Source organism: Orycteropus afer, unplaced genomic scaffold (assembly GCF_000298275.1).
Source record: "Orycteropus afer afer isolate SDZICR_OR568_19922 unplaced genomic scaffold, OryAfe1.0 scaffold00070, whole genome shotgun sequence".
Lineage (NCBI taxonomy): Eukaryota > Metazoa > Chordata > Mammalia > Tubulidentata > Orycteropodidae > Orycteropus > Orycteropus afer.
Genome location: NW_006921657.1, coordinates 5,357,639 through 5,373,223, shown reverse-complemented (window position 1 = coordinate 5,373,223; position 15,585 = coordinate 5,357,639). Strand labels below are relative to the sequence as shown.

The following is a 15,585-nucleotide window of genomic DNA, read 5'->3' as shown; positions in this document are numbered from 1 at the left end:
CATACAAGTTGAATAAATATGGTGAAATGATACAACTGTGATGCACTCCCTTCTTGATTTTGAACCATGCAATATCCTCTTGTTCTGTTCAAATGTACAGGTTCCTCATGAGTACAATCAAGTGTTCTGGAATTCCCATTCTTCTCAATGTTATCCACAATTTGTCATGATCCACACAATCAAATGCTTTGGCATAGCAATAAAACATAAATAAACATCTTTCTGGTATTCTTTGCTTTTAGCTAAGATCCATCTGATATCAACAATGATATCCCTCACTCCATGTCCTCTTCTGAATCCAGCTTGCATTTCTGGAAGCTCTCTGTCAATATACTGATGCAACTGTTTTTGAATTATCTTCAGTAAGATTTTACTTGCATGTGATATTAATGATACTGTTCAATAATTTCCACATTCTTTGGAATCACCTTTCTTTGGATTGGGTACAAATATGGATCTCTTCCAGTCAGTTAGCCAGGTAGCTGTCTTCCAAATCTCTTGGCATAACTGAGTGAGTGCCTCCAATGGGGCATCCATTTGCTGAAATATCTCAATGGGTATTCTGTGAATTCCTGGAGTCTTGTTCTTTACCAGTCCCTTCAGTGCAGCTTCAACTTCTTCCATCAGTACCATTGGTTCTTGATCATATGCCACCTCCTGAAATGGATGAACATTGACCAGTTATTTTTGGTACAGTGACTTTGTGTATGCCTCCCATTTTCTTTTGATGCTTCTTGCATGATTCATTATTTTGCCCATAAATCTTTCAATATTGCAGCTCAAGGCTTAAATTTTTCCCTCAGTTCATTCAGCTTGAGAACTGCCAAGTATGTTCTTCCCTTTTGGTTCTCTAACTCCAGGTCTTTGCACCTTTCGTTATAGTAATTGGCTTTGTCTGCTCGAGCTGCTCTTTGAAACCTTCTGTTCAGCTCTTTTATCTTGTCATTTCTTCCATTTGCTTCACTCTCTGTTCAAGGGCAAGTTTCAGAGTCTCTTCTGACATCCATTTTGGTCTTTTCTTCTTTCCTTTTCTTTTTAATGACCTCTTGCTTTCTTCATGGATGATGTTCTTAATGTCATCCCACAATTTCTCTGGTTTTCAATACATCAAATCTATTCCATAAATGGTCTCTAAATTCAGGAGGGATATTATCAAGGTCATATTTTGGCTCTTGTGGACTTGTTTTAATTGTCTTGAACTTGCATATGTGCAGTTGGTGGTCTGTTCCACAATCAGCTCCTGCCCTTGTTTTGGCCAAAGATATTGAACTTCTCCATTGCCTCTTGCCACAGATATAGTCAATCTGATTCCTGTGTATTCCATCTGGTGAAGTCCACATATATAGTTGTCGCTTACGTTGTTGAAAAAAGGTATTTGCAATGAATAAGTCATTGGTCTTGCAAAATTCTATCATGTGATCTCCGGTGTTATTTCTAATGCCAAGGCCATATTTTCCAACTACCAGTTACTCTTCTTTGTTTCCAACTTTTGCATTCCAGTCACCGGCGATAATCAACACATCTTGATTGCAGGTCTAGTCAATTTCAGACTGCAGAAAGAAGTTGGTAGAAATCTTCAGTATCCTCATCTTTGGCTTTGGTGGTTAGTGCATAAATTTGGATAATAGTTGTATTAACTGATCTTCCTTATAGGCATATGGATATTATCCTATCACTGACAACATTGTACTTTAGGAAAGATCTTGAAACAGTCTTTGTGACGATGAATGCCACACCATTCCTCTTCAATTTGTCATTCTCAGCATAGAAGATTATATGGTTGTCTGATTCAAAATGGCCAAAACCAATCCATTTCAGCTCACTAATGCCTAGGATATCAATTTTTATGTGTTCCATTTCATTTTTGATAACTTCCAATTTTCCTAGATTCATACTTTGTACATTCCATGTTCCAATTACTAATGGATGTTTGCATCTATTTCTACTCATTTTGAGTCATGCCACATCAGCCAATGGCGGTCCTGAAAGCTTTACTCTATCCATATTATTAAGGTCATAACTACTCTGAGGAATCAGCTCTTCCCCAGTCAAATTTTGAGTGCCTTCTGATCTGATGGGCCCATCTTCTGGCTCTGTCAAAATATCTCAGGCTGTTCATAAAGCTTTCCAGTAATATATCAGACAGTGTTTCACTGCCATTCATAAGGTTTTCACTGGCCAATTCTTTGAGAAGTGGAAGGTCTCTTCCTTCTTCCAAGTCTTTCTAAGCCCAGAAAGTCTGCTGAAACCTTTCCACCATGGGTAACCCTGTTGGCATTTTGCAAAATGGTGGCATAGCCTCCAACTCACAGCAACACATAAGTCACCACAGGATGACAAACTGACAGACAAGTTTGTTCCCTTAGTTGTTCCTAACCCCTCTGCACCTGCCTACCTCAGGGCCTGGTCTTAATATAGAGCCACACCCAAGGAAAAAGCAACCTCCAAGCCCGGGACCTGCCTGGTAACCTCAGGCCCTGGCCTTAACATAGAGCCACCCCCAAGTGAAAAGCAGCCTCCAAGTCCGGACCCATCTACCTCTGGCCCCTGCCTTAATAAAGAGGCACACCCAAGCGAAAAGCATCCTCCAAGCCCCTGGCCCCTGGGCTGCCTTCGTAGGCTAAATAAATAAATAAATAAATACCAGCAGGGTCACCCATGGTGGACAGGTTTCAGTGGAGCTTCCAGACTAAGACAGACTAGGAAGAAAGGTCTGATGGTCTACTTCCAAAGTTTAGCCAATGAAAGCCCTATGGATCACAACAGAATATTATCTGATATAGTGCTGAAAGATGAGGCCATTCATTTAGAAGGCACTTAAAATATGCACTGGATGCAACAATGGACTTAACATACCTATGATTGTGAACATGGCTCAGGACCAGGCAATGCTTAGTTCTATTGCACATGAAGTTGTCATGAGTCAGAGCTGACTCACCATCAACTAATAAAAACAACATGTTATTATTAGTTGTTGGTAACAGTGTTACCTATAGATTCAGTTATGGAACGATCTCCAAGGTCTAGTTTTAAGTAGAAAAAGTCTGACATAGAGCAGTGTCGATTGGGTGCTGCTGTTTGCATCCAAGATTGGAGCATATATACATAATGCTCGTATAGGCAAGAGTTTCCTGGGGAAAGGGGCCAAAGAGTAGAGTACTGGGGAAGGTTCTCAGATGGCTGGGGCAAGGGGGAAACGGAGACTCAGGTGCCGTTCTCCCTTTTGGACCATTTGAAAATTGTCCGTGTTTCTGTTTTATCATCTTTTTTTGTTTCAGTGTTAGGAAATGAAAACAGGACAGTTTGAGGTTGTTTCCTACAGAGTTGTTGTCTGAGCTCCTGGGAGTAGGACTCAGGGATATGGCCCTCCCCACCAACCCACCCCTTACTCCCTGATATTTGTGGTTGGCTAGGTGACGGTGGAGTGAGCTTGGGGGACAGTCCTGGCCCCTTTGGCATCATCGTCTTCATGCCTCTGTACCTCTTCCTCTGTGCCCTCCCCTCTGTAGGGGCTACACAGGCCTCCCCACTCACTGGCATACTTCCCTCTCCAAGGACCCCCAAGACATAGCCCATCCAAGGCCAGAGGGCCTGTTCCTCTCAGCAGGGTGTGGTCCTGTGATCCAGCTTGGCCCCTCTCCCTTAACCTGACCCAGAATCTCACTGTTTATTTTTTCTCTGGTTCCTTCCTCCTCACGGCACCTCTCCGGCTCCTTCTTTCTGTCTCCATATCCTTTGACTGACCAACTCCCACTGATAGAACTTGGTAAGTAAGCCTCCAAAAGGCTGGGGCTGGGGCTAGGCTGGGAGGAGTCATGGTCTTTGGAGGGAGGGGACTTCTCAGAGGGTGAAGTTCAGCCCCTCACCCTCCCTGGGCCCCCTCAGGTCCTGTGATCCAGGGCCCAAGGTTCAGGGGAGGAAGAAGTGTTGGTGTCACCTACCCAGAGCTGTCATATTCTGCCAGCTTTGGCTATCAGTGCCCCTTCAGGCATTTAATTGATCCTCTCTGTTTGATGGGATGGATTCCACACAAGGGAGAATAGGAAATTCCACGGTGACCAGCCAGAGAAGCATTACTCCCACAGTGCCGAGAAACTGCTTTGCACTGGGGGCTCCGGAGACCCCACTGCTTGCCTGGACCCCAGGGTTAGCAGGAGGAGCTAGAGGAGCTCAGCTCCCACTTGCTTTGTTCAAGACCCTCTGTGTCAGTCACAGGGCACAGGCCCTGCCCCCAGGCCCTGAGAAAAGGCTAAAGACAAGAAGGGCCCCTCTTTTGCCAATTTGTGATGGAAAAAACACATTCATTCAACAAATATGTGTGAGCACCTGTGGACCAGCCCTGGGGTATAAGAGCCAGGTCTTGAGAGCTCTTGAGATTCCTCAAGCTTGGCTGAGGGTATCATTTCCTGGGCAGAGCTCCCTGCCCTGTCTGGGGTGGGAACTGAAGCTTTGCAGAGACCGTTTCCACTTCAACCAGAACCAGGGGCAGGTTCCAGAAGAGAACCCCTCAACACTCCCAGGCAGCCAAGAAGAGAGGGTGTGCTTCCTGTGCCAACCATAGGTTCAGCAGGAAAGGACTTGTGTGCCCAGAGGGCCTGTGGGCACTGGGTGAGGATTGGCTCCCCAGGGGTGAATGAGAAAGACATGCTTTCATAGCACTGGCAGACTAATGTGGCATCAGGCACCCAGTTGTAACCTATTGGACACCTGCAACAGGGCCAGGAGTGGTTGGTTGTAAGCCACAGGCCACCCCCCGAGGTTAAGGGGATAACTTAGGGGTCATTTTCCCCAACACAGGCAGGCAGGAAGAAGAAGTTGAATTGCTTTCCAAGCAGGCCAGACTCAGGGAGTCAAGAAGCTGTACCTCCCTTCAACAGGGGGTCTCTTCTTCTGACCCAGAGACTTGGGTCAATGGAGACATCACAAACTTTGTGTGAGGACAGCTCAGGCAGCATCCAAGGGGCTCTGGATCCTAGCCGTAGCCCTGACTAGAGTGACCAGAAACACCTGGATTTAAGAGAAGCATGATGGGTGTGGCAGCTCCATGCTCTCCTCGGTCTAGGGTCCCCCAGGTCACCAAACTGGCCACAGCGAGGAGCACGAGGCTCACCTTACCACTCAGTCTTCTGGGTTGTTCCCATTTCATGTTCTCCCTATAGAGCATGTTCAGAGAGGAGGAGAAAGGGGTGCTGCTTTGTCCATGGAGTCCTCCCCGTTCCAACCTCTCATGCCCACTCCAGTGTATCTCTTCTCTCTTCTGCTGCCTACAGCTCTGACCCTCCTTCTTCTCTTTCCTCTGTCTCCCACTGGGTCTTGCGAGTGGCAGACCCCTACCCAGTTGGGGTCACTGGGTCAGAGGAAGGAAGCAAGAGATGGAAGAAGAGCCTGGACTACCTGGAAGGGATATTTCGGGCATCTGACTGGATGATAAAGGGAGAAGGGACTGGAGGAGGCTTCTTGAGCACATAGACCTGGAAGGAGGTGGGTTAGGAAGCCAGGGTAGGACCACTGGGGGATAGGGACAGGCAAGCCTTGCTCTTCTTCTCACCCCACCCCTCCACCACCACCAAAACAGCTCCAGCTCCCCTCCTGTGCCCTCAGCTCTATTCACGCTCTGGCACTTGCACTCTTGTGTCCTGGCTGACCAGTTTCTCTGCCGTTCTTGTCCCAGGGCCTGAACAGCATGTTCGAAGTGTACCTGGTGGGAAACAACTCCCACCACTTCATCATCTCCCCCACCTCTGTTCAAGGAAAAGCTGACATCCGCATACGGGTGGCCATCCCACTGGACTATGAGACCGTGGACCGCTACAACTTCGATGTAAGCCCCACTCCCCATCTTCTGGGGCCAGGTGGGAAGATTTCAGGGAAGACAAGAGGTAACAGCATCTCCTGACATCCCCCCTGCCATCTCTCACGCTTTTCCCTTATGTGGCTGCTCACAGAACCCCACTGAAAGTGGCAAGGACTGGGCAAGGTCTCCCATTTTCAAGGACAGGATATATCCAGGAATTGAGCAGAGTTTTCCCAAGCATCACTGCAGGGTCCGAAGTCCCCTTGAGACCCTCTAATGCCCATCTCATACCAGCCCAGCCCCATCAGCCAACCATCCCCATAAAATTAGTAGCCATCCCAGCCCTATGAAGTAATGATAGATGAACACAAAGTAGCATATACCTGGGATGGGTAGTGACTGGCCCAGGTGCTCTGGGTAGGGCAGGCCACCTCCTGATGAGGGCTTGGGGAATATATGGGGCGGCTCACTTGGCCCCCTGCTCTCCACACCCAGCTCTTTGCCAATGAGAGTGTGCCTGACCACGTGGGCTATGCCAAGGTGAAGATCACCCTCATCAACGAGAATGACAACCGGCCTATCTTCAGCCAGCCACTGTACAACATCAGCCTGTACGAGAATGTCACTGTGGGAACCTCTGTGCTGACAGTCCTGGTGAGTCCCACCCCCATCTAGGGCCGCTGAGCTCTCTGGGGCCAAACCAGCGAGATTTTGCCTAAGTAATCTGGGCAATCAGGGAAGGGGGTGCCCCAACACCCCTAAAGTGGTATTTGTTGTTGGAATATTAAAGTATCTGGGACTCTTCATGATAGAGCTCCCTTGGCTAGGGCAGCAAAGTGGAAAAGGGACCAACTTGAGAATAGATGAGATTGGGCTGAAGACACTTTTCCCTGATAAAGACTAAGCCTGGGTGGGCCAGGAGCCCTGGAAGGCCCCACTATCTGAGGACAGGCACCAGGGAAGAATGGGTTCCTTGAGACTTTCTGGGCATCCCCAGCTGCCCTTGGGTAAGACTTTCCCTTTAACCAGAGACTCCTCCCAGTGTCCATTTGTATCAGTCAGTACTCTTAGTTGCAAGGGACAGAAACTTCCAAGTAATACAAGCAAAAAAAAATATGTATATATATGTATTATATAGATAGATAGGTAGATATAGATATATATATAGGTTCACACAACTCAAAAGTGTTAAGTGTAGATTTCAGGCATGGCTGCATCCAGATGCTCAGTTGAGCAGAAATTTGACTTCAGCATTGAGCCCTGCTTTTCTGAGTTGGCAGAGTGGGGCACCAGCACCTCTAGGCTTATTCCTTACTAATTCATCAACCCTAGTGGGAAAAAGGAGCTCTGGTAGCGTAGTGCCTAAGGCATTTGGCTGCTAACCAGAAGGCTGATGGTTCAAACACATCAACCACTCCTCTGAAGGAAGATTGGGCAATCTACTTCCATAGAGATACCACCTCAGAAACCCAAGGAGGGGTCACTGTGAGTCAGATCTGACTCAATGGCAGTGAGGTTTTTTTTTTTTTTTTTTTTTTTTGGTTTAGTGGGAAAATAATATTTTCAGTAGTTCCAACAAAAGTCCCAGGGCTATCAGAATAGGCACAGAATAGACACAAAAGTAGATTAGTGGTTACCAGGGGCTGGAGGGGATGACGAATGGGAGTTATTACTTAAGAGGTACAGAGTTTCTGTTTGGGGTGATGAAAAAGTTTGGGAAATAGTGGTGACAGTTACACAACATTGTGAGTGTAATTAATAATTAATGCTACTGAATTGTACATTTGAAGATGGTTAAATGGCAAATTTTATGTTCTTTGTATTTTACCAAGGACCTCTGGTGGTGCAGTGCCTAAGGCATTTGACTGCTAACCAGAAGGTTGGCAGTTCAAACCCACTAGCCACTCCATGGAGGGAAGACTGGGCAATCTACTTCTGTAAAGATTTACTGCCTCGGAAACCCAAAGGGGGCCACTATGAGTCGGATCGACTCAATGGCAGTGAGTTTGGTTTAGTTTTTTGGTTTATGTATTTTACCACAATGAAACAAAAAGCCCCAGAGCAGATTCTGATTGGCCCCATTTTTTGTGAGCCATACTAGAACCAATCATTGTGACTCTGATATGTATGAATGTGTCATACTTCCCCTAGATTAGGGTCAGCTCATCCAAACTATCTGGGCAGAAAATGGAGAGCAAAACTTTCCCAAAAGGGCTTCTGTTCCGAGAAGAAAGGGGACTGAATTCAAGCAAGTCAAAGTGGTAGACGTGCACTATACAAGCTCAGGGTCTTGCCCATAGTAGGTGCTCAGTAAATGCGATGGAGTTTAACTCACTGCTGCCCCTGCCTGGGGCAGAGTCCTCTTCCATTTCTTGCTGCATCCCCACTCTATGCAGAGACATCGCATGCCAGTTTCAGGGCCCCCACTCCAAAATGTGTTTACTTTATAGACAGATGGCATGAAACTGTATTGAGCCCCTAGGCCCTTCCCATCTGACAGTTATTAATATTTCAAACAGATGTTTAGTTAGTCAGACCGTCAGACATAAACAATAAGTCTGCTGCTGCTGCTGTTTCCGTCACCCCCTGCCTTTCCCAGTCCCTGGCTCCACCAGCCTTCATCAAGGTGCTCCCTGCAATAAATCACCTGGTGCTTGAGGCTCCCCAAACCCTCCTTCAGCCTCCTGGGTCCAGCCAGACAGCAAGAGACAGAGGTTCCAGCCTTCTGGACCCAAAGAGAGCATCGTTAGCCACCCCCCCCTTCTAAAGTCAAGATGAAGGGCATCCAAGCAGCCTGTGCTTCAGGAGCCTTACAATGGGAAGAGGCTCCATTCCTCACAGGACTGGGGCCACTTGGCCAAGAGCTCAGGTGTCACATCCAAGCTTGGTGGATGACAGGGATTCATTCCTGACATTCTTGCTGAGGATAGAGATTCTCACTTTGCAGTCCCAGGTTCCTACGGTGCTAGAGAGGGTTTGAGGAAAGCCTACAGAGCAGCAGTGGGCTATGCAGTGGGGATAGGGGCATTTAGCATGTGGCCAGTCACTGGCACCAAGGATGGGTGTATCGAGCCCAGTCCAGTCTGGGGCTGGCAGTGGGAGTAGGTGCTGGTGAACGTGATTCAAGGCCCTCAAACACACTGTCCACAAGAGCTGGCACAGGTCCAGGGCTGCTGTGTACCCACCTGACCTTCTCTCATCCCTCTCCCAATTTCCCTCTAATGTTCAGCAGATGAACCTGTGGGGCTTTGGGGCTGCCTGAAGTCTCTGCCTAGGGTTGGCTGAGCCACCCAGGCTCCAGTTCCTGGGTCTATCCAATGCGTCACCCACCTCCTTGTCACATCCCCAATTCCAGAGTAAGTGGAATTTTGCAACTCTTAGGCAGTAAGCTGCTAGAAACTGCTGGTCAGCAGGAAGTGGAAAATATAGTGACTCCAATGTGATCCTAGACATGGAGTGGCCCAGCTCAAGCAGACCCACAGTGAGCTCCAAGAAAGTGCAGCAAAAGGCCCTGGGAGCCTTTTTGTTGACAGGGTTGCTGAGGTCCCAGAGAGGAGCAATGATTTCTCTGGTGTCCTGCCAGAAGTGGTGGCAGGGCCAGGTCTCAAGCCCAGTCTCAGGGCTGCCAGTCCAGTTACACTATTTGCACCTGGCACATGGGGCAGGTACACACTTCCTCCCACACTCTGCAGAGCTGTGAAGCATGAGTGGAAGCTAGGCCCACAGCACACAGTGGAGAAAAGCTTATAAAACTCACAGCCCCCAGGAGATGCACAAGGTGAGGAACATAATGGATTCCAAAATGGTTTTGATGTTTAGATGTCATACATGCCCCAACGATCTTCAGAGAAGCTGGATGCCCTGAAACTTTATAAAGTTGGGAAGGGGAACCAGGTCCCTTTACATCTCCCCCTGTTGTCCACACTGCAATGAGAACCTCTCATCAGTGTATGGGGATCATGGAGTTCATCTACACTCTTGAGCCTGTGAAGATTTTAGGTGGCACATGGGCAGGCACTGTTTCATTGTTTTTATTGTGGTAAGTATATATATATATATATATATATATATATATAGGCAGTGCCCAGATTATGAATGGATTCTGTTCCTAAGTCTGTCTTTAAGTCTAATTTATACATAAATCAGAACAGTTGGGCATGGTTTAGATCTAATAACAGTTAATCAAATGTTAGTCTATAGTGGCTCATTCTTTGTGTAAAAAGCATTAAAAACACGTCCAGATACACTAAAACATCTTTAACAGAATAATACAATAACAATAATGTTTTGATGTGCATCGCAAAGTAGCGCCCATTTATTCTTACAAACCATAGTATGTACCTCAAATTTGGGGGAGTGTTGATTCGTAACTACAGGTTGTATGTAAGTCAGATATTCATAACCAAGGGACTGTCTGTATAACAAAACACTTCAACATTTTTTTATGTGTACAATTCAATGACATTAATTTTATTCATCATGTTGTTCAACCATCATCACTACCTGTTTCTAGATTTTTCCATCACCTTTAGCAGAGGGTCATTGCCCCTAAACAATGATGTCCTCGTTCCCCTTCCTTCCTGCTCCTGGTAACCAGTAAGTAATAGAGACTAGTCTCTGTGGGTAGCCACACTGAACTCTAATAGTTACACATTTTTTTATACCTACATTCTTTTTATGACAACTGGCCCCTTCCATTTATGAATGATATACAGTAGTGTGTTTCATAGATAAATTTCCTTTAATAACAAATCAGTTTATTTAAAGAGAATTGTATAAAGTAAATAATATTGCAAGTGGTCCCAGACATCACAAAAATCACAATACTGTACAGATGCTGGAGTTTGGGAAACATGAGTGTGGTGACAAGAGGCTTTCATTGACCAGCGAGATGACCTTGGGCATTAGTTTTCCTTATCTTTGAATGTAATACCTGCCCTTCCCTGCTGACCTTCCAGAGTTGTTGCTAAAGGGGCAGGGCGTTGGGTGTCTTGGGTTGGGTTTTCTAGATGTGGTGCTGGAGACAGGGAGTCTGGGGCGAGAGATTAATGGAGAGTACTCTCCAGAGAGTGCTCTTGCATGCCAGATTAAGGCATGTGAGGGCCCAAAACACTGATAATCTGTGGTGCTTCCTCCTCCCCTTACTCATGCATTTGAATTATATATATACATTTACAGATATATGTGTGTGCTTGTGTGTGTCTTAGCTATCTATCCATGATGTAACTTCTTTTTAAATGCAATTATAATATTAGCCATTGAATGCAAAAGTGGCATCTGCCATTTTAGTGGAATGAGATGAACTGGATTATAAAATTTTTAGTGGATGCAGGCTACAAAGATTTTTTTACTATAAGGCTTGTGGTTCAAACCCACCAGCCACTCCTTGGAAGAAATACTGGGCAATCTACTTCCATTGAGATACCACCTCAGAAACTCAAGAAGGGGTTACTATGAGTCAGAACTGACTCAATGGCAGTGAGTTTTACCACATTTTCTACAAACAAATGGTCCACATATTCTACAATAAAGAAAATGAGTCAGCGAACTTAGTTGTTTCAACAATCAATGTAAAAATCTGTTGATCTCCCACAATGAAAAATTGACTTTTACCAATTTTGTTTTAAATGGCTCATATTTCAATTTTGATGCTTATTTCATTATAAATGCTATAATTATAAAATGAACAAATGAAAAATGTCATAAAAGAAAATTTAATGATCAGAAAGCAATATTACAACAAATCACATATTTTATTTTTAGATAGATCTTTCATCTCTAACATCTTATAATTAAAAACATTTCTTTCAATTCTTTGCTCTTACAAACTCTTCAATGATTTCATCACAATTAAGCTGCCAAACAATATCTACTTTCATACAGAGTAAGGATGATGAAAGGCACTCTGGTGGTGTAGTGGTTAAGGCATTGGCTGCTAACCAAAAGGTTGATGGTTCGAACCCACCAGCCACTCTGTGGAAGAAAGATGGGGCAGTCTTTTTTAGAAACCCAATGGGGGTCACTATGAGTCAGAATTGACTAGATGGCAGTGAGTTTGGTTTTTTTGGGGGGGAAGTGGGGAAGGATAACGAATCAAGTCTTTCTTGAATCGCTGTACTCTGAGGGTTTTTGAATCTCTTTCTGGACAGAAATGACTGTTTTGTTATACAGTTTGTGATCAGTAAAGTTAGGGATATGCATAAAGATATTTTAACATTGGGAAATACGCATTATATTTTATCTTTTATTATGAAATTGTATGTGGTTACATGAGTAAAATTTGTCTTCCCTGAATCTGTAAACTTAGTTCTCAAATAAAAATGAAATTGTTGCTCTTCTCCATAAAGGTTTGTATTTTAGTCATTGGGATAAGCCTGCACTAAGTTTTTGGATTACTTCATGTATTCTTCATCTGGTATATACACATTGTTTAAGAAGGAAAATCTATTTGAAAGGACTTCATACACTTTCACCCTTCTTTTCATGCAAGATTCAAGTGTGTCAATGATGGCATATGTAGTACGTGGTTATTAAAATTCATCTCTGGCACTCAAAGGTACTTCTGGAGCACTTCTGTCATTTACTTGTTTCTTTCAAATGCTTCTGTGATGGTGAACTGCTTGATAATTAGTATTTGGCAGTGTTTTTTGTGTTGTGCTTTCAAAATTTTCAACATCTTCCCTTAAATTATATAAATACTCTGTCAATGACTGGTAGAGATCTGTGCATGTCTTTAAATTTACTTCTGAGTCTTGGAGAGCTTGATTTGTCCGATGAAAATGCTGCAATATATTTTTCCACATAGCCAACATAAATCTATACCCTACTGTTTGCATTTTGTTGGCAGCGTTTTCAGTTTCTTTTTTAGTGTCTCCTTTTTGTGTCTGGTCTTCAGCAGTATTTTCTAAGGCATCTAGAATCTGAGATTGTTGTTGTTGTTGTTGTTATGTGCCATCGAGTCAAACCTGACTCATAGCGACCCCTCCTTGGGTTTCCGAGGCAGTATCACTACAGAAGTAGGATTGCCCAACCTTCCTTCCGAGGAGTGGCTGGTGGGTTTGAACCGCCAGCCCTCTGGTTAGCAGTCAAGTGTCTTATCCACTATGCTACCAGAGCTCCCAGAATCTGAGATTATGATTCCAGAATTGCAGTCATTGCTATAACATGTACTTCCCAATGTGTATTAGACTGACATTTTAATACTTGATCATTGGCTAAATATGTTTTAAGAACTGCTCATCAGTGAGCAGAGGCAGCAAAAAATGTGTAGAGTAACTGAACAGTAGAAAAAAAAATCAACTGCTTCTAGACAACAGTCTACTGTGCTGTATCCTACAAGATTAAATGAATGTGCACCACATGGTATGAAAATGGCATATTCATTAAGTTCTAAAATTTTCTGTTGCATGCTTCTATAATGCCCTGACATATTGGCAGCATTGTCATAGGACTAGCCTCTGCACTTAGAAAAATCAATTTTGCAAACTTCACATAAATAGTGAAGTACTTGATTTGCAATTTCTTCACTAGTATGACTTTTTAAGCTAGTAAATGTGATAAATCACTTGACAGGTTTTCCATCTGTTGGAGGTGCGTATTTTAAAACAGTACTTAGTTGATCTGTATGAGAAAAATCAGAGGTGGAATATAAAGACAAACTGAAATATCTGTTGTTGTTGTTGCTATGTGCTGTCGAGTCGGACCCGACTCATAGCAACCCCACCTTGGGTTTCCAAGGCAGTATCACTACAGAAGTAGATTGCCCAACCTTCCTTCCAAGGAGTGGCTGGTGAGTTTGAACCACCAGTCTTCTAGTTAGCAGTCAAGTGCGTTAGGCACTACGCTACCAGAGCTCCCTGAAATATCTAGTTATATTTATTTTACTGAAGATAGTTCATCGGACTTTATCACTTGTTGTTTATTAATTCTTCACATATTGTTTTAGATAGATGATAGGTTGCCCTTTCCTGTGTTACCATATTTTGAGATGTGCTGCTAAATATGGATCAAACAGCAATAAATTCCATTTTGTGAGTACCCAAACACTTCCTTTATTCCTTGAAAAGATAAGTCCACGTTCAGTGATTGTTTTAATGACTGCAACAACACATTGAAAAATGCCTTTTCAGTACTGACCTTCTTCATTAGTTTGTGTTTCCAGTTCATGAGTTAAAACAAAACTATGTCTTCAGTTTAAATATGGCAGCATACAATCTCTGTGATTTGAATTGTTTTCATGTTTATCAATCATATTTGAGTTGTGCAAATCACTAAATCCATTCATAGCAAATTGAGAATTAAATGATTTAGGACTGAATAGTTTACAAACAAAACAATATGCAGAGCCAACTGATGGAGAATACAATTAGCCGTATAATTTCATAATTTTCACTGTTAATGTTGCCCCCTAGAAATACATTCTGGCTGCAGAACTTTGTTTGTTTACCATCCAGAAATTTTCTAAATGAATTTTCAAACAGTCCATTGTGATGTTGACCATCACTTAACCCTCCTTCAATGGAATAATTTGTATCATTAGATGAAAAATTATTCCACTATTCCACAAATCAGGATCTGTATTTCTGTTATTTATAGGGTCTGCCAGTGTGGACATTTCAGATTCTTAAATAGTTTAACTTTCTACATCATTATTAATATTTACTACAGCAAGGAGTGGATGCAGAATTTGGAACAAATTCTGTTACATTCGTGTTGCTGTTAGTAATTCCAGCACCAGCAGTACTAGTATAACGATTTGTACCTATTAAACTTGAGCATTCAATGGAAGAATTCTCTTCTGATTCACTATGTTTTTAAAAAGAAGTTAATTTTGGAATTGTCTTTAGGGATTCACAAATCGTTTTCTTTTCATCTTCTACAAGTCTGTTTTTGCACTCCACTTAGTTGTTGTCATTTCATTTTACCTGGCTATAAAATTGTCACTTTTTAAATTTGGTTCTACCATAACATATAAACTTGAATGATTGAAAACAAATCAAATGTAAAAAACAAATAAAATTTATTAAATAAACTTTACATTTGAATTTGAATGTTAATGTACCATTTTATATTTGAAAATTAGAAAGTAGGAAAAAAAAAAGATTTGGAACATGTAATTCTGTTCCTCAGGTCTGAGATAGTTGTAGTATTTATTTACAAGGCAGTTGGAAATAATTTCACTTGTTTGTTGTATGATGTTTGTTGGCGGCCCCTTCACAGATCTCATGAGTGTTTTTGGTCTTGAAATAATACTTAAAAACTTGTCCACTCACTGTTCATCCTCTGATGCTGTTTCTTCACAATTCACTGGACTAATGCTGATGCCAATGAGGGGCAAAAGTGATGAAAAAGAGTAGAATCCAAATACAATGATACTCTCAATCTGAAGACACTTTTTGGTTTGCTTTACCCAGGACCAGATATGTCACAAGTCATGAGATCATAGTGGTACTGGTGTTGTGATGTGGTCGACCAGAGAGAACTGAATGTGAGGTTTACCCAATCAGTCAGAAATGAAAAAGGAAATATAATTGTTAACGTATACAAAATTCATCAAATGGGTCAATTTCATTTAGTGCTATGCCAGTTCCCTTCCACTGGGGTGCTAGCTTTTCCTTGAGTCCAGTCTGATTGGCATCTATGAGTCTTTGCTTATTGGGTAATCTGTCCCTAGAGGAACAGGGAGGGGGATAAGGAAACAAGACCAGGGAAGGAGCTGGACAGAGTGGCTTCAGGAGATCAGGAGCCCCAGGCTGATTCCACAGGTGCTCCAGAGAGAACCTGCACCACAG

General features: G+C 43.3%; 1 protein-coding gene across 1 annotated transcript in view; it reads left to right on the top strand.

The window, feature by feature from the left end:
• The window catches only part of CDH23 (cadherin related 23), a 542,121-nt gene that overhangs the window by 328,730 nt on the left and 197,806 nt on the right, over nt 1–15,585 (top strand). Inside the window, exons 11-14 of the mRNA XM_042780917.1 lie at nt 3,761–3,766; nt 5,672–5,821; nt 6,290–6,452; nt 6,792–6,801. Coding sequence (XP_042636851.1) covers nt 3,761–3,766; nt 5,672–5,821; nt 6,290–6,452; nt 6,792–6,801 — 329 coding nt within the window. The remainder of the gene's footprint in view (nt 1–3,760; nt 3,767–5,671; nt 5,822–6,289; nt 6,453–6,791; nt 6,802–15,585) is intronic.